Source organism: Saccopteryx leptura, chromosome 4 (assembly GCF_036850995.1).
Source record: "Saccopteryx leptura isolate mSacLep1 chromosome 4, mSacLep1_pri_phased_curated, whole genome shotgun sequence".
Lineage (NCBI taxonomy): Eukaryota > Metazoa > Chordata > Mammalia > Chiroptera > Emballonuridae > Saccopteryx > Saccopteryx leptura.
Genome location: NC_089506.1, coordinates 217,047,427 through 217,065,756, shown reverse-complemented (window position 1 = coordinate 217,065,756; position 18,330 = coordinate 217,047,427). Strand labels below are relative to the sequence as shown.

At 57.9% G+C, this 18,330-nt stretch overlaps 2 protein-coding genes across 5 annotated transcripts; one reads left to right on the top strand and one right to left on the bottom strand.

Moving 5' to 3' along the window:
• The first annotated feature begins 308 nt into the window (after positions 1 to 308).
• On the top strand, positions 309 to 10,651 carry INO80E (INO80 complex subunit E). 3 transcript variants are annotated; one of them, XM_066383222.1, is made up of 7 exons: positions 309 to 448; positions 584 to 654; positions 857 to 909; positions 4,193 to 4,271; positions 4,367 to 4,478; positions 4,897 to 4,962; positions 10,086 to 10,651. In XM_066383222.1, exons 1-7 carry the CDS (start codon positions 368 to 370, stop codon positions 10,305 to 10,307), a joined length of 684 nt encoding a protein of 227 aa, XP_066239319.1. In that variant the 5' UTR covers positions 309 to 367; the 3' UTR covers positions 10,308 to 10,651. The 3 variants fall into 3 exon arrangements, with proteins under 3 accessions (XP_066239319.1, XP_066239318.1, XP_066239320.1); XM_066383221.1 differs by having other exon boundaries at positions 4,846 to 4,962; XM_066383223.1 differs by lacking the exon at positions 4,897 to 4,962.
• A 107-nt stretch (positions 10,652 to 10,758) lies between these two features.
• DOC2A (double C2 domain alpha) lies at positions 10,759 to 16,926 on the bottom strand. 2 transcript variants are annotated; one of them, XM_066383219.1, is made up of 12 exons: positions 16,796 to 16,926; positions 16,369 to 16,423; positions 15,426 to 15,703; positions 14,990 to 15,069; positions 14,691 to 14,765; positions 14,464 to 14,573; positions 12,061 to 12,187; positions 11,922 to 11,981; positions 11,683 to 11,846; positions 11,487 to 11,568; positions 11,286 to 11,382; positions 10,759 to 11,200 (listed from the first exon to the last, which is right to left on the bottom strand). In XM_066383219.1, exons 3-12 carry the CDS (start codon positions 15,688 to 15,690, stop codon positions 11,055 to 11,057), a joined length of 1,206 nt encoding a protein of 401 aa, XP_066239316.1. In that variant the 5' UTR covers positions 15,691 to 15,703; positions 16,369 to 16,423; positions 16,796 to 16,926; the 3' UTR covers positions 10,759 to 11,054. The 2 variants fall into 2 exon arrangements, with proteins under 2 accessions (XP_066239316.1, XP_066239317.1); XM_066383220.1 differs by lacking the exon at positions 16,796 to 16,926 and having other exon boundaries at positions 16,369 to 16,439.
• Between the last annotated feature and the right edge of the window lie 1,404 nt (positions 16,927 to 18,330).

Genomic DNA, 18,330 nt, shown 5'->3' with positions numbered 1-18,330 from the left:
TTTCAAAAGCAGAAGAAAAGGACATCTCTACTGAAAACCACGAATCCCCCTGGGGAAAGTCTTGTGAATTCCAATCGCTGAGCATATTTAGAAGAAAGGGCTACCTGCAGCGCTCGCCATCTTTGTGACGTCAGGACCTCGGCGACACCATCTTCAGCGTAGCCCGTTGAAACCAAGTTGCTTTCCCGGTATTCCTTGAGAGGGCAAAGAGTGTGGTTAAAATCCTTGGGCGCGGGGCCCGCCGGGAGTTGTAGTCCCAGCGGACACAGGTTTACCTAGTCTCCGGAAGCGGAGGCGTGAGAGGCGGTCCTGCGCCGTCGCCGGGTAGCGGAACTCGGTTGCTGGGGTACCGGTCCCTGGGCCGGTCATGAACGGGCCGGCGGACGGCGAAGTGGACTACAAGAAGAAATACCGGAACCTGAAGCGGAAGCTCAAGTTCCTCATCTACGTGAGTGATGGGGCGGAGTGGTGGGGGCTGAGGTCGGTCCCTCAGCTGACCCACGAGCGGAGGTCGGGTGACGGCCGCGGGGTTGCGGGCCGCTATGCGGCCCCCCGTCGGCTCAGCGCGCGCTCTGTGATACAGGAGCACGAGTGCTTTCAGGAGGAACTGCGGAAGGCGCAGAGGAAACTGCTGAAGGTGTCCCGGGACAAGAGGTAAGACGCGCCGTGGGGGAGCAGGGGGGCCCGCGGGCGATGAGGCCCCTGTGGATCTACGTCCCCGCCCCATCCAAGAAGGGAGCCGCAGATGCTTGGGGCCGGGGCTGGGACCCAGCGGGCCAGCCAGACGGGACAAGGGCCCGGGAGAACGTCGCTGAAGTGGAAGTCAACACTCGTGTTCCCCCGCCTCTACCCTCAGTTTCCTCCTAGACCGGCTTCTGCAGTACGAGAACGTGGATGAAGACTCTTCTGGTGAGCGGGGTCGTGGGGGTGGACACGGTTCCTGGCCCTTCAGAGAGCTTCCGGAGCCCCTCCTTTTCGGCTGCGGAGGCTGGTGTCGTTTCCAGTGGTCTTTAAGCCTCGTTGCTTGCCCTCCGCCTCTGCTCTTCTTTCACTTAAGTATTTATTGAACATCTGTGTTCCGGGCACTGTACTGTGCACAGATACCGTGGTGACCAAAATGGATGAAGTTTCTTGCATTCTTGTTGGGGATAATAAGTAAGCAGGAAATTAGAATTTTAGATTTGAAAGGAATAACAGTCAGGGTTATGTGGTAGCAATTGGGATAGAGCAGGGATTGATAAACTTTTTTCTGTAAAGGGCCAGATAGCAAATATTTTAGGCTTTGCGTAGCCTACAGTCTTTGTCACGACTAGTGAGTTCTGCTATTGGCATGCAGGAGCAGCCAAAGGTGCTATGTAAATAAACGAGCATGGCTGTTTCAGTACAACTTTACTTATGGACGCTGAAATTTAGATTTTGTATAATTGACATGGTTTATTATATGATTTTCACATCATAAAATAGTTGTCTTTTTTCCCCAACCATTTGAAAATATGAAAGCCATTCTTAGTTTGCAGACTGTATAGAAACAGGTAGCAGGCAGTGTCTCAAGAGTTCCCAAGAAAGGCCTCTAGGAAGTGGAGTGTGAGCTGAACCCAGGTAAGGAGAAACCAGTCTTAGAAGAGGTGATTGGAGATTTCCAGACAGAGGGAATAAGGAAGTCCAAACACTCAGAGGTAACGGAAAAGACCAGGTGTCTAAAGAGCAGAAGCGCTAAAGCAGCATGTAAAGCAGTGATTTCAAACTATTTTTGAGCACTATTTACAATCATTAATATATTTTATATCACGACCAAGTCCCATTTAACATACTTATGAAACAAAATTTAATGGGACAATGTTAAGGTTACTGCACACACCTTTTTCTGATACTTTAAAATTTTTTTCATTGTTGGTTTTAGAGAGAGGAAAGGAGAAAGGGAGAGAGACAGGAACATCGATCTGCTCCTGCGTGTGCCCTGACGGGGGGACTAAACCCGCGACCTTTGCATGTCAGGATGATGCTTTAACCAGCCAGGGCTGATACCTTTCAGACTGCTTCTTCTTTTTTTTAATTGAATGCTGATTGCAAACCAGTAAATTGACCTTGTGACCTACAAATGAGCTGAGACCCACAGTTTGAAAAAGCCCAGCAATTGGCATTTGTGCCCTGTTCCAGAGTGGGACCCTCAGAAGCCATGTCACATATAGTTACCTCTCTATGGTGCCTCTATACAGCATTCTGGAGCAGGCTCAGCAAACGACATTCAGCCGGGGTGCTTGTTTTTGTAACTAATGTTTTATTTGAACGCATAGCATTATCCTTTTACATGTTATAGGAGGATAGTAGGTGATAAATGAAGTCAGCGAAGTAGGTAGAAGCTAGCTTATGTAGAGGTCATGGCAAAACATTGGCTTTTATTCTGGCTTCTCATTGCCTGCTTGTCCCTTCCCTGAGGTAGTCCAATTAACTCCTGCTGGAGAGGTATTTCAAGATAGGAAGCATGAGAGAACCAGCACGTTCATAGTGAAGTGTGTGACACATCTGAGGAGCAAGGGATAAACACGTAAGCCACAGTCTGGAGAAGCCCACAGTCTGGTCAGGTAAATACCTGCACATGATATACATATTTTAGCACAGTGGAGGGAGAACGATGACAAATGAGAGCAGAGTTTTGGAGGAGCCAGCAGTTAAGTGAGCCTGAAGAGTCTTGTAAGACTTCTCAAAGAGATAGCATTAAATTATGCTTTTTTCCCCCCGTTTTTATTTGTATTTGATGTACAATATTAGTTTTAGGTATACAGTAGTGATTAGACATGTATATTAATTTGTTACTTTATTTTTTTAAGTGAGAGGCGGGGAGGCAGAAAAATAGACTCCTGCATGTGTCCCGACCAGGATCCACCCAGCAAGCAACCTGCTGGGTGATGCTCTGCCCATTTTGGGCCACTGTTCTGCTGCTCGACAACCAAGCTGTTTTAGCACCTGAGACAAGGCCATGGTGCCATCCTCAGCTCCCAGGGCCAACTTGCTCCAACCATTCAAGCCATGGTTGCAGGAAGAGAAGAGAGAGGAGGGAGAGGGGTGCAGAACCAGACAGTCGCTTCTCCTGTGTGCACTGACCGGGAATTGAACCTGGAACATCCACATACCAGGCCAATGCTCTACTCTGAGCCAACCAGCCAGGGCTTTAATTTGCTTCTTTTTTTTTATTTTATTTTTTTATTTTTTTTATTTTTGTATTTTTCTGAAGCTGGAAACGGGGAGAGACAGTCAGACAGACTCCCGCATGCGCCCGACCAGGATCCACCCGGCACGCCCACCAGGGACAACGCTCTGCCCCTCCGGGGCGTCGCTCTGCCGCGACCAGAGCCACTCTAGCTCCTAGGGTAGAGGCCAAGGAGCCATCCCCAGCGCCCGGGCAATCCTTGCTCCAATGGAGCCTCTGCTGCGGGAGGGGAAGAGAGAGACAGAGAGGAAGGAGGGGGGGCGGAGAAGCAAATGGGCGCCTCTCCTGTGTGCCCTGGCCGGGAATTGAACCCGGGTCCCCCGCACGCCAGGCCGACGCTCTACCGCTGAGCCAACCGGCCAGGGCCTAATTTGCTTCTTAAAGGATATATCAGCTAAGAAATTGAGAAAGGCACATATCACATGTAACAGTTATTTGTCAAAAGAATGATGGGCCTTCTAGGTGGAGGCATTTCGGGGCAGTGAATAAAAGTAGGAGAAATTTGGGGGTTAGACCCTGGATACACAGAGTGGAGCAGAGTTAGGAGCTGAAGGCAGCTTAGAGGTGAATAAGGAGAGAATGGCATAAAATGGTCAGGGAGTCAGCGATCTGGGCTCAGGTCCAGCCCGCACCTTCCTCTCAGCCTCAGTGGCCTCATCTGGAAAGTGGGGGGGAGGCCCTCCCCTTCGTTCCTGGCTGGTTGTGGATACAAGGACAGGCAGTGAGTGTGAAGTGCCTGGTCCTAGCCTGGCGTGTAGTAAGTGCTCGGCAAATGTGTTGCCGTGGAGGAACCTGGACAGGGAGTGTTTGTGGAACTCAGTTGTAAAGGGCATTTTAAGGAGTGGGGGAATTTGTGGGCTCCCCAGAACAGCATGTGTGCATCAGCTGGGGTGCCCGATTCCCTGGGGCCCTTCTGTGGAGTTGAGATTATATCGTCAGAGACAGAAAGGAGCCCTCCCCACTGACCAGCGCCCCCTCCCCCAGACTCAGATGCCACTGCATCTTCGGATAACAGCGAGACAGAGGGGACACCCAAGTTGTCAGACACGCCAGCCCCTAAAAGGTGAGAAGAAGCCATCATTCTTTTTCTGGGGGCGGGGGTTGGGGAGCACCTGGGCCTCCTAGCTGCTTCTGACCCCTCTCCTGTGCTTTCTCCAGGAAGAGAAGCCCTCCAATGGGGGGTGCGCCCTCTCCCTCCAGCCTCTCTCTGCCTCCTTCAACAGGGTTTCCCCTTCAGGCCTCCGGGGCCCCCTCCCCATACCTGAGCTCGGTGAGTTGGGGTCCAGAATGGGTAACTAAGGTGCCTGGGAAGGTGGGCATCATTTGGGCAGAGGAGCCAGGCCTCAGGCCGAAGCCGGCCCAGCTCTGGGGACATCAGTCTGGGTCTGTCCAGCACGCATCCCATGGAGGGTGTGAGTCAGGCTGCCCAGTTCCCCGGCGTAGGAGTGGGGGACAGCTGTGACTGAGGGGAGCAGACCCCAGGACGAAGTCCTGCTGCTGTCCCGTCCCCTTCTGTTCTCAGAAGCCACACTCATCACCATCTCTTGTTTTTCCATTCTCCTTCCTGTTTGCATTTTCTCCCTTCACCCCCCCATCCATTTCACTTCCCATCTCCATCCCCCCACTCCCACCTGCAGCTGGCTTCCCCCCCCTACCCCCCATTCCCTTCTGACTACCTGGCCCTGCAGCTGCCCGAGCCCAGCCCCCTGAGGCCCAAGCGGGAGAAACGACCCCGCCTGCCCCGGAAACTCAAGGTACCCTGATTTGGGGGCATTAGGGAGGGGCCAGAACGGCAGGAGAGCCATTTGAGGGAGGCTCAAGACGGGCTGGGGGCCTACCCGAGAGTTTTGAAGGATTGATTTGGGGCTGCTGGGGGTTCTGCCCAGGGCTAGGTCCTGAGAGGCAGGTCCGAGGAGTTCCGGCGCACAGGCTTGATGCGGAGATAAAGCACAGCAGGCCCAGCCTCGGAGGACCCCGAGTGGAGATGCCGAGGGTCCTGCCCGTGCGCGGCCGCAGCCTGACTGGGGGCCAGGCTCGTGCTCACACCTCTGCGGTGGTGCCAGGCAGCCCGGAGGGAGGGTGAAGCTGTGGGTCTGGAATTAAGTCAAGGCCACGCCCGTTAGAACTGCGGGCCCTCGAGCAGGGCTTTCCCCCTGCAGGCCTCAGGCTCTGCTCTGTCGGGCGTGATCGAGCTACATGTTAGCAGCGAGGATTTATGGCGTGAGTGCTGTGTACCAGGCACTGTGCTAGGCGCTGCGGGCACAATAGTGAACACAACAGATCTCTGCCTTTGGAGCTCACGTTTTAGCAAGATAGGCAGAAAGTAAACTAGGTAACTAGGTGTCAGTGTGGAAAACGAGCCAGGTGGCGAGGATGGGAAGCACGGAGAAGATGCGGCCGACGCTTATGGTTGGGTAGACTGGGGTGTTTTCTTTGACCAGAGTCTTAAATGAAATAAGAACAAGCCATGTGGTTCTCTGAGGAAGTGTTTCAGTCAGGAAGAGGAATCAGTGCAAAGGCCCTGGTAGCGGGGTGCGGGTGGGGGGCACAGGTTGGCCTGTTCAAGGCCCAGGAAGGAGCCCAGAGTTTAGTGTGATTGATGGAAAGGGGGAGAGTGGTTAGAGAGCAGGTCAGCGGAGTTACTGAGGGGCGAGCTTGTGTCTGGCCTTGTAGCTGCGCAGTGACTTTGGCTTGTACGGTGATCAAACAGGGAGACTGGAGAGAGGGGGCCGAGGGAGTCTGACCTGGGCTACGTGTTAACGAAATGGCTGACACTGCTGTGTGGAGAGGAGACTGCGGAGGGCAGGGCGAGGGAGGGGTCAGGGTGGAACTGAGACCAGCGAGGCGCCGCTGCCGTGCACGAAACAGCAGTAGAAAGGGTGGAAAGTGGATCAAGAGTCTGCTTCAAAGAAGGAGCCGCAGGAAGACCAGGATGGGCTGTGAGAAAGAAGTCAAGGATGACCCGGGTTTCTGGCCGGAGGAAGTGAGGACTGGGAGGAGCAGCTCTGGGAGAGAAGGGGAGGAGTTTGATTTTGAACATGTTGAAATGCTATCTGGAGATGCCACCAAGACAGCTGGCTACCAGCCTGGGACTTGTGGGGTACGTGCTCGGAGATCATCAGCACGGGGGCGAGTGTGATTGGCAGGTGAGAGTGGATGGGGAGAGAAGAGGTCCGCGCACTCGGCCCCAGGAAACCGGACGCACAGGTGCAGTGCCCCTCCCGCTCTGAGTCGGAGGAGCAGGTGCCCGGCTGGACGGCGCTCAGCTTGGGTGGACTGCTGGCTCAGGCTTCTGGAGTCGGAGGAGCAGGTGCCCGGCTGGACGGCTCTCAGGTTGGGTGGACTGCTGGCTCAGGCTTCTGGAGTCGGAGGAGCAGGTGCCCGGCTGGACGGCTCTCAGCTTGGGTGGACTGCTGGCTCAGGCTTCTGGAGTCGGAGGAGCAGGTGCCCGGCTGGACGGCTCTCAGCTTGGGTGGACTGCTGGCTCAGGCTTCTGGAGTCAGAGGAGCAGGTGCCCGGCTGGACGGCTCTCAGCTTGGGTGGACTGCTGGCTCAGGCTTCTGGAGTCGGAGGAGCAGGTGCCCGGCTGGACGGCTCTCAGCTTGGGTGGACTGCTGGCTCAGGCTTCTGGAGTCGGAGGAGCAGGTGCCCGGCTGGACGGTGCTCAGGTTGGGTGGACTGCTGGCTCAGGCTTCTGGAGTCAGAGGAGCAGGTGCCCGGCTGGACGGCTCTCAGCTTGGGTGGACTGCTGGCTCAGGCTTCTGGAGTCGGAGGAGCAGGTGCCCGCTGGACGGCGCTCAGCTTGGGTGGACTGCTGGCTCAGGCTTCTGGAGTCAGAGGAGCAGGTGCCCGGCTGGACGGCGCTCAGCTTGGGTGGACTTCTGGCTCAGGCTTCTGGAGTCGGAGGAGCAGGTGCCCGGCTGGACGGCTCTCAGCTTGGGTGGACTGCTGGCTCAGGCTTCTGGAGTCAGAGGAGCAGGTGCCCAGCTGGACGGCGCTCAGCTTGGGTGGACTGCTGGCTCAGGCTTCTGGAGTCAGAGGAGCAGGTGCCCGGCTGGACGGCGCTCAGCTTGGGTGGACTGCTGGCTCAGGCTTCTGGAGTCGGAGGAGCAGGTGCCCGGCTGGACGGCTCTCAGCTTGGGTGGACTTCTGGCTCAGGCTTCTGGAGTCGGAGGAGCAGGTGCCCGGCTGGACGGCTCTCAGCTTGGGTGGACTGCTGGCTCAGGCTTCTGGAGTCAGAGGAGCAGGTGCCCAGCTGGACGGCGCTCAGCTTGGGTGGACTGCTGGCTCAGGCTTCTGGAGTCAGAGGAGCAGGTGCCCGGCTGGACGGCGCTCAGCTTGGGTGGACTGCTGGCTCAGGCTTCTGGAGTCAGAGGAGCAGGTGCCCGGCTGGACGGCGCTCAGCTTGGGTGGACTGCTGGCTCAGGCTTCTGGAGTCAGAGGAGCAGGTGCCCGGCTGGACGGTGCTCAGGTTGGGTGGACTGCTGGCTCAGGCTTCTGGAGTCAGAGGAGCAGGTGCCCGGCTGGACGGCGCTCAGCTTGGGTGGACTGCTGGCTCAGGCTTCTGGAGTCAGAGGAGCAGGTGCCCGCTGGACGGCGCTCAGCTTGGGTGGACTGCTGGCTCAGGCTTCTGGAGTCAGAAGTGAAGCGGGATACTTTGTGGTGGTGTTGAGTGTGGGTCCTAGAATTTGTATCCCAGCTCTGCCACACTTCCTGAGTGACCTTGGGCTTCAGCCTGAAAAATGGGTATGTAATGGGTGATGTACTGACCCTTCACTCTGCCTACCAGCGTTCTTGTTCCTGGCCTGTAAGGCAGGATGGCGCAGATGGCAAGGGCCAGTGAAGCCCAGGGCCTGTGGCAGAGGTGTGGTATGGCATGGGCATGGCAGTGTGACGTTTCCTGAGATGTTGGGTCCTCAAATAGAGGAGTGTTGGGGAGCCACGTTCTAGACGTACAGGAGAGAAAGTGTTGGTTGGGAGAGAGGAATAAATTAACGAAGGCCTCAAAGAAGAGGTAACATTCGAGCCCTGATATTAGACACAGAGGCAGTGGTGGAAGGAAGACTGAGGACATGGGAAAGTGTGGTTTGGGCTGGAGCAGGAGTGAAAAGAGAGCAACATTGGAAAGAAAGCTGGGGGGAGGTCAAAGAAGGCCTGCTGTTCCGATGCGGAGGGTCTGTGGGGCTGGCGGGTCACTGAAGTCTCCGGTGACTTACAGGAGCAGACTGGAATGAGCAAGTCTGAGGGGAGGGAGGGTGTGAATACTGACACAGGTTAGTTAACAGCCGATGACTCGGTCAGAGGGTCAGACGTGGCTGGACTGGAATCCCAGCTCCTCCATGTGACCTTGGGCGTGTCATTTAACTCTGAGCTTCAGCATTCTTGTGGGATCATGACAAAATGAGTTGAGGGAGAGAAAGTTTGGCCCAGTGCCTGGTCCCTGGTAAGCCGTATATAGATCGTAGCTGCTATTGGTCACTTGAGGCCACTGAGGAAGTCCCAGCAAGGTTAGGGCATGGTAACTAGAGTGGAGATTAAGAGTAGTAGCCAGAACAGGGGAACAGTCCTGTTTTCTTTCCAGCCATGCATGTGTGTTCGCTCCTTCGTGTACACATGGGAGCCCGGGACGGGGGCAGGGGTGCTGGTCAGAGCTGGGCCTCCTGTCCTCGGCAGTCCTGGCTGCACCCTGCGCTGCGGGCCCTGGTTAAGAACCACTCTGGCCTTCCGTGCCACCCCAGGAAGAACAGAGAGGATGGGGGCTCCTGGAGAAGCAGAGACGAGGCCGTGAGGGCTGGATGGGGGGAAGCAGTTAGAATAGCCACTGTGAAGGCCACACATAGGCATTTGCTGCCACCCTCACCCCAGAGCCAGACTGCACAGCGCCCAGTGGGGACCTGGCAGTCTCGGTTTCTCCTCTGGTTCATGATGTGTCCTCCCGTCCGGGGTGGTCAGGGTGGTCAGAAGTCACTACAGAAATCAACAGTAGTCTGTGCTCACAGGCAAAACATGAAGCCACAGAGCTTCCTGTGGGCAGGAGTGTAAGGACCTGGGTGGGGTGCGGCTGGAGGGGTGGGCAGGACAGAGGCCACTTTCCAGCCTCAGAGGAAAAAGCAGGACTTCTGACTAATAGGAAAGGCTGCTCCACTCCGGGTGGAGGAACTGGCCTGTTCTGGGCACTCAGCACTGCCTGTCCTAGGGGCAGCCCGGAGCCTGAGGCCCCTAGTGGAGGAATGACCAGCTCCCTGGGTTTAGAGGGCTCACTGGCCCCACTGTGGGGCAGGGGCAGGGTCCAGGAGAGGCTGACGGCGGGGGTCCAGTCAGGCCAGGAAGGTCCAGTTAGGCTGGTTCCTGGACTAACTGGAAAGAAAGCTAGGAAAGCCCAGCTCCGTGTGAGCTGAGCTGGGGGCCTGGCTGAGGCCGGTGTCTGTGGGGTCTCAAGGAGGGCTTAAAGCCCTAGGGCACCCTCCATACCAGTGAGTCCACAGCAGGAAGGGGAGGGGAGGCCACTGTGGCAACTGGTGTGTGAGGTGCTCAGAAGCAGGCACTCCAGGCTGGCTCTGCTCTGGCTGCCATCACAGGGCACAGGGGCTGCCAAAGTGCCTCTGTGGTGAGGGCAGGGCCCAGCCTTTCCGAAGTCCCCCCCCACCGCCTCCATCACTACCCCTTACCCCTAGGCACTTGCTGTTTGAGACTGAAGGAGCCACGGTGAAGCAGGCCCCTGGTTCCAGCATGGTTAGCCCACTGGGCCCAGTACCCCTTGAATGAGCCTTTGCCCCTCCCCATCCCCCAGAACTGCCTAAGGGACAGTGCCAGCCTCCTGGAAGTCCCGTTCCCCCCTGACAGCCCCTCCCTGTGTTTCTTTCCTCCCCTGCTGCAGATGGCGGTGGGTCCCCCCGACTGCCCGGTGGGAGGGCCGCTGACCTTCCCCAGCCGGGGCTCTGGGCCTGGGGTGGGAGCAGCCCTGGCCCCGCTGCCACCCTCTAAGATGCCCCCGCCCACGATCCTGAGCGCAGTCCCACGGCAGATGTTCAGCGATGCGGGCAGCGGGGACGATGCCCTGGACGGGGATGATGACCTGGTGATCGACATCCCGGAGTGACCCGTCTGCCCGAGCCCCTGTCTGGCACACACGAGCCCCCGGCTTCCACAGAGACATTTATTGACACCCAGTTGCCATGCTGCGGCCACTGACACAATCGGAAAAGGCGTAAACATGCACAATGTTCCCTGGAAGGTGGGCCCCTCTTCAGGGAGGCCGAGGCCTGCCCTCACGCCCTGGCCCCATCCTGGGGACAGTTATTTAAATAAGTGTCTGGGAACATCTGCCACCTCTCCAGAGGCAGAGACCCTGTGGTGCACCCCCTCCTTTAAAAGGGCAACTGCACAGGGCTAGGTGTTTTGTTTTAAACAAAGATTCTGTATTAAAAGAGTGGCTTTTTGGGGTTTTGCCTTTTTCTTGTTTGGAAACTCTCCTCCAAACCCCCCCTAATCCGACCTCCTCCCTGTTGGTGGAGGGGCCGGGCAGCCTGGAGAGGCGGAAGAGGAGCAGTGGCGGGCCTGGGGGCGGGGGCGTGGGCAGGGCGCCCCCTGCAGGTGTGCACAGGGCCGGTGGTTTGCATATTTGCATGTAGTAGCGAGTCAGGCAGGAGGAAGTTTGCATATGTGAACATAGATCTCCACAGTCCCTCACAAGAAGACAGACCCACATTCACAGAGACTCTCACAAAGTAAGACAGGTAGTGCGGGGCGGGGCGTTCACCCCGTGTAAACGTGCAACACACTCGTGCGAAGTTTGGGGACTGGCCTGGGCCCTGCAGGGCCTGTGCCGGGCAGCTGCTCACCCCGCTCAGGCTGAGGGCAGAGCCCCGGCGGCGGCGGGCAGCTCGCTGGTCAGGGTGTGCCAGCGCTCCAGGGTCGAGTCTGGCTGCTGCAGACAGTCAGTCCAGTGCTTCCAGGCCTCTCCCCGGGCGCCTGGCCCTAGGGACACACCACCTGGGGTGCAGGGGAGGCAAAATCAGGGTTTCTCGCACTGCCAGTCGGCCCTCCATCAACACCACCCAGCCAGCTCCTCCCTCACCAATGAAGTCGTTGGATTTGCCAATGTCATAGTCCCAGACTGTGACTTCCAGAGTCTTGGTGGCCAGAGCTGAGAGATCCATCTCATAGAAAAACTCCTGGGACAGGGCAAGCCACACCTTCCATGAGGCATTGCCCTACCCCTCCCACTTACAGAGACCGGCCTCCCTTCCCTGTTGAAGCTAGGCCCTGACCCATTCACCTCATTAAATTCTGGGTTGAGAGTCTTCTTCTTCACACATGTTTTATGTTTGGACTTCTTATCCACGTCTGGCCTCAGGTACCTGCCCAGAAGGTGAGGCCGGGGTGGTCAGGGGTAGGCCAGACCCCAGAGGACGGGGCGAATGAGGCTTCCTGGGGAGGGCAGAGGAGGGCAGGTCTTGGGGCAGGGGGCTCACGTCTTGACGTAGGGGTCAGAGAAGCCGTTGACGTCCATGGCAGCCAGGTGGGCACAGCGGACGATTCCCACCAGCAGCCCCCGGCGCGGTGAGCTGTAGCTGAGGCTCAGCAGGATGCGCCCCCGCTCCTCCAGCAGCCCTGGCCCCTGCTCCACCTGCTCTAGCTTCAGGGCGGACACGGGGCTCAGCCAGCGGCTTGAGCACCCCCCGCCCGGACCAGTCCTCGTGGGGTGCCTTACCTCCTTCAGGTAACAGGAGATGCCCCTCAGTGCTGCCGACATGGAAGAGGGTGAAGCCAGCTGAGGGCAGAGAGAAGGTTCTAGAAACCCGGCCTCCCCAGGGCCCCCTCCCCGTGGTGCCCTACAGCCCCGCACGGACCGGGACCTGGCGCTCGAGGCAGATATTAAAGTGCTTCTTCTGTGAAGGCTTGAGGCGGCGGAGGGGTACGCGGATCTCCCCGATGAACTCGTTGTGGCTCAGCTTGTCCTCGTCGCACACGGAGATCCTGGCAGAAAACTGCAAGGTCAAGGCCCTTGGGGTCCCTGAGCCCCACTCCAGTGAGAAAGTGCCTCTCGTGGAACCCTGCGCACCTGAGGCTGGTCCCACTCTGCCGTAAATACTCTGTACCCCACCTGAGAAGTGGGCTGTCTCACAGGCTGTGTGCTGAGTGCCAGGCCTGGGCCTGAGAAAGATGCTTTGATTTGCCCTGTTCCTTACAGCTGCAAGGCTGTGCCTGGGCCGTCAGGGTTTACTCCTTCAGGAAGCCCTCATGAAACCTTGGGGACCCTCTCCACCCACCCCCCTCCATTCAGGTGCTGCAGACAGGACCCTACTGAACCTGCATAGGGTGTGCGCTGGTGGGCGTGGGTTGTGGATTTAGGGTGGAAGAGATAGAAGGGCCTTGAAGAGCCACGGGCACCCACGCCTCCTCTGGAGCTCTTGTCCCCTTCTTTGTGGAGCAGGGAGCAGCCTGGGAGAGACTCGTGAGGCCAGAGATAAGGGGTGATTGTTTTTACTTCCATCATCCCCTCGCACAGCCCCCTGCACGCCCTTCTGCCGTGAAACGCTGGAGTGGCTGCAGCATGTAGGAGTGTTCAATTCCCGGCTCCGCCACTAATCTAGCCACTATGTAACCTTGGGCAAGTGAACCTCCTGAAGCCTCAGTTCCCATCTATCAAGCAGAGATGATGACTACCCACCTTCTAAAACTATTATGAGGATCAAGTGAAATAAATGTAAAATGCACAGCCCAGGGCGGGGTCCCACTGCATTCTCTCGCATCTGAAATCCGGGCCTAGCCTTTCTGGTTTCTGCCTCTGTCCTCTCTGGTCCACCTCACACCCAACATCAAGGTGAACTCAAAAACGCAGCCCTGCCCTGGCTGGATAGCTCAGCTGGTTAAAGCACCATCCTGATATGCAAGGGTTGCAGGTTCAATTCTGGGTCAGGACACATACAGAAACAGATGGGTGTTTCTGTCTCCCTTCCTCTCTCAAATCAATAAATTTAATAAATAAAACATGAACATGCTTCTACCCTAATGCAAACTTCCATGGCTCCCTATTGCCCAAGAACAAAGGAAAGTTCTCTGAGGAACCTAGGTTTTTCTGCCCTTAACGCCCCACCAGGAACTGTCCCCACAGCTCCATCTCCCAGGATGACTGAGCGAGTTTCCTATCCCTTAAGACTTCACTTCTTTGCCCGAACTGGTGGAGACACAGTGGGTAGAGCATCGACCTGGGATGCTGAGGTCCCAGGTTCAAAACCCCAAGGTCACTGGCTTGAGCACAGGCTCACCAGCTTTAGCGCAGGGGTTACCAGTTTAAAACCCAAGGTCGCTGGCTTGAGCAAGGGGTCACTGGCTCAGCCGGAGGCTCCCTGGCAAGGCACATGAGAAGCAATCAATGAACAATTACAAATGATGCAAGTTCGAGTAGATGCTTCTCATCTCTCTCCCTTCCCCTACTCCTCTCTAACAAAAAACAAAATGAGCCCTGGCTGGTTTGCTCAATATATAGAGCGTTGGCCAGGGGTATGGACATTCTGGGTTCAATTCCCAGTCAGGGCACACAGAAGTGACTATCGACTCTCCTCTCCCTCTTCCCTTTCTGTAACCAGTGGCTCGATGGGTTCAAGCATTGGCCCTGGGCCCTGAGGATAGCTTGACTGGTCAGAGTGCATCAGCCTCAGGTGCTAAAAGTAGCTTGGTTGATTGGAGCATTGGCCCAAGTTTGCCGGAGGATCCCCCTCAGTCGGAGCACATGTGGGAGTCTGTCTCACTATCTCCCATCCTCAAAAAAAAGGGGGAAAAATACTCCACTCCTTAGAGATGTTGGGGGGACACAGGCAACAGAATGGGCAGGCCTCCACTGCATAGGTCTGACTTAAGTCAGGAGCTCTGAAAAAGGCTGTCGGCCAGGGAACGCTTTCAGGAGGCAGGGCCTCAAATAATGAGTGAAGTTTAGGGTGGGAGAAAAAGGAGCAGGAAGAGGCAGCACTTTCCTGGTAGAAGAGACAACAGGCAGAGGTAGGAGTAATGACCTGACCAGTCAGATGAGAGCAGTCCCCTGTTGGAGGAGCAGTAGAAGATATTTGGGGGCAGAAATACCAGGGAAGCATTTTGGGCCTGCTGCCAAAAGGGATGGGCAACCACTGATTATACTTGAGCATCTTTGAGAGGGGTTTTAATAGGAGTAGATCAAACCAAGGTGGTTCCAATGCCCTGTCCCGGAGGCGGTGCTGAGCTGGGATCCTTGGTAGTAGGGAGGCTGAGTCCCTCACCTGAGCACTTTGTGGCTGATGTCGTCACCCGTGATTCCACTGTATGTCAGGTCCTCGTTCCACACGGGATTCAGAGTGTTCCTCTGCGTCTTAGTTTTCAGCTTATTGGCCTGAGGTGTGGGGATGAACAGTTCTCAGGACATGTCCCCTAGGCCCACAGAGGCCGAATGAAGGCTGAGGACAGACCCACAAGCTGGGTCAGGCTCAGGGAGGGAGGAGGCTATTACCTTGCAGGCTCCAGGCAGCAGGTGCAGCTTGACATAGGGGTCAGCCAGGCCATTGAAATCCATGGGCTTGAGGCCCTAGAGAGGTGGGGAGGAAAGCGGTCTGGGGGCTCCTGGCCCTGCCTCTGCAGAGCAGATCGGATCCTTGGGGTGTTGAGAGCCAAGAAGAGGAATCCCTAGGGGGAGGGGAATGTGGGGGAGGAGCAGGGGTCCAGCCTGGAGAAGGGAAGGGAGCGTGGAAACCTGCAGCTCCCAGGTGGGAGGCAGGCAGAGCTGGGGCTTGGGGGGTGGGGACTGCCCACCTTAGCCCTGAGGATACTGCAGTGCAGAGTGCAGGAGGCCTGGTCGTAGAGAAGGTCAAACTCCAGCATGCCCAGGGCGGCTGAAGGAGAGAAAAGAGGGAGCGTGAGTCAGTGTGTAAAGCAGGTGTGTGAAAGACCAGTGGGCAGGCCGGCGGGGTGGGCTGGCTGCGCAGGTGTGTGCGTGTTTCTGTATGTCAGCCTGCAAGTGTGTGTATGTCTGGGTTCCTGCATGGGCTGTGTGGGTGGTTGTCTCAGCAGAAATATTGAATATTGAGCCTTGCTAAAGCTGTAATCTCCACACTGACTGCAGCTGTAGTGGCAGTGCCCGTTGCCTTACCCCTCCCCCCACACACACACCCCCAGCAGGGTTCCGTCCACTTCCCACAAGCCTGGAGGCCCCATTAGCACCCTGGGCCCTTCAAGTCCCCGGACTCACTGGCATCATCTGAGTCATAGCTGTCCACCTCAGCTCCGTCCTCAGGCGTGGTGGCCCCACGGAGGGCTGCAGGGGGGCCCAGGGCCAGGGGAGCCAGCCGAGCAGGGGCCTCCCCAAAGCCCCCATGGCCCCCTTCAGGTCCTGGTGCCCGGCGGGGGAAGTAGTCAGAGATTTGGTGGATGGGCCGGATGGGCCCGGGGCACACGTTGATGGCCATGTGCTCCTGGATGTTGATGGTCATGCGGTCACCCCTGCGGCCCCTCATGCAGCACCCTTGTCTGGGGGGAGGAGGGAGGTGGGGGTGTGTGAGCCCACTGCCCACTCCTTGTCCCTGAGGTGTGGTCTGCTGGTGGAGGGCCAGGCAGCGCCCTCCCCTGTCTGTGGCCTCCCTCTCGAGGTGTCCAGGGAGAGGTTGGCCCGTGTCAGTTGATGGGCAGGCAGGAGGCCTGGTTCCTCCAGGCCCCCGACCTTGCTCCACAGGGGTCCGGCTGTCAGCCCACTCCACCCAGAGAGGTCCTGGGTCCACTTCAGCCTTGCCTACTCACCCCTAGATTGTGCCTTTGTCATCTCCCCAGCTCCTGCCCCTCATTCGGGGCTTCTGTTGGCTCCTGGGCCCTGCCTATTCCCCCAAGCCGCCCATAGGTCTCCTCTGTTTCTCCGAGGTCTCTCCATCCTGCAGCAGGCGCTTGTCTGGTCCGTGTCACCCACCCCTGGATGTTTGCTTCCCACTGTCCATCCAGTCCCAGGGTCTGCCTAGCTGCCTGGCCCCCCACCCCTGCAGCCCAAGCTGGGGTCCCCTTCCTCAGATGCCTCCTCCTGAGACTGGCTCTCCAGAGGAGCCAGAAATCGCAGTCTCGAGAGATCTCCCCCCCCTCCCCCGCAGGCACAGCGAGGCTAACGCACACACCCTCACCTTCGCCCCCGGCGACCCAAACCCCTGCACCTGTCTTTGTGCCGCCAACAGGTGCCCAGGCACTGGGGAAGACGGCGGGTGCAGACTGGGCGGTGGCGATGCCCAGGGCGGCCGGCGAGGAGAGCGCGGAGTCCGGCGGTGCGCGCCGAGCGGGAGGGAGAGCCCGAGAAAGTGCGGGAGGAGGGGGTGAGCGAGTTAGAGGCGCGGAGGCAGCCGGCGGCGGCGGCGGGGGGCGGGAGGGGCCGGGGGGGCCGGGGGGCCGGCTGGGGAGGGGCGGGACTCGGCCGCCGGGGCCCGCCCGCCGGGGCACACTTAGGGAAGCACACGAGTGCACGCACACAGTTACGGGCACGCAGACTGGCACCCGCATCTTGCACGGACAGTCTCGCCCACACGCCCGTGCCCACGTGCGCACTCACACACAGGCACAAACCCAGACACGCGCTGACACACTCACCCCGGAAAACTTCGCCTGCACACACGAGCTCCTTGCGTCACCAGGAACCATCAGTGAGAACTGCCCGGTGTTCCCTAACTCCTCCCGGGAGACCCGACCCGGCGCCTGCCCTTGGCCACGCGCGGAGGCCACGGTGCCCACTCCCTCGCTTTCTCCTTCCTTCCCGGCTCCAGGACCCGTCCACCGCCTAGTTTCCATGGCGACGCCGGGGCGCGCTTTCTCTCTCTCTCTCTCTCTCTCTCTCTCTCTCTCTCTCTCCCTCGCTCCCTCTCTCCCCCCTCCTCCCTTCCTAGCGCATCTGCACGCCCTTCCCCCGTGGAGAGGTGCACAGGTGCCAGGAGGGCACCTGGCCGGCCACTCCCCCCGCCTTTGGGGGCGGGACCTGAGGGGCGGGACTTGGAGGTCCGCAGTGACCCCGGATCCCGCAGGGCCAAGAGGTCTGATCCGCTCGCGCTCGCGGGCCTGACATCTCGGGGTCCCCTAGCCCCGCTGGGGAATCTCACCGTCGGAGGGAGGAGACAGAGCCCCGAGGCTGTGGCTTTCCCACGCCTCCTCCCTTGGGCTGTTCAGGTGTCTCTCCCAGTGACCCAATCCACCCCCCAGGGCCATGTTTCCCTTTCGCAGGGGAAGCATCTCCTTTGGAAATCGACTCAGCCCACCCGCTGCCCGCTCCGGTTCTATCCTTCGGGTGCGGAAGAGCGTCAGACTTCTCTCTGAATGCCCCAAAGCTCCCCTTTCTTCAGCTGAACCCTGCCACCTGCCAGCCTAACTCCAGGCTTTGACCCTTGCTCTCCTCTGCCCCAAACTTGCCATCTCCTAAACACGAAGTCCTCGCAGTGGTCCCAACGCCATCCATCTGTTCAAGACCCGACGGCTCAGAGCTCATCTGGCGGCCCCTGGCACCATCTCTCAGGAAAGTTCCTTGCAGTTCCTAGAGCACACCTGGAACTCTCAGGCATCGGACCGTTTCCCACACAAGCCGCTCTGCCTGGAGGGCCTTCCCCTTCCTTCAGAAGTCATCCTGAGTCACCTCTTCCTAGAACATCCCCCTACTGCGCCCAGCTTCCAGTGCTACCTCAGGCTCAGCTCTGGTGACACTGGTTTGTCACGCCTGCTGACATTTCTGTCTCTCCCCGACCCCCTACCAGGGAGCAGAGGCTGCCTCAAGCCGGGCCTGGCACCAAATTGGCATCACTAAATGTTGTGATGAAAGAGAATGCAGTTACACAACAATGTGAACTGTGTGCTTGAAAGTGGTTGAGATGTTGTGATGTGTATTGTTTTTAAAATATAAAATTTTTAGAAAGAGAGAAATGCAAAGTCAGACTACAGGGAGATAGCACTTTTCATCTATAAATGGTAAACTGCAAAGCCTCTGTTAACACACCATGTTGACGAGGCTGTACATGGACACGCTTGTGCGGAAGCCAGTCTGACAATGCACTCCAAAAAATACACAGACTCGGACCCAGGAATGCCACTTCTAGGACTCTATCCTACAGACATGCCACCGGCCCATGAGCCAGGTAATAGAA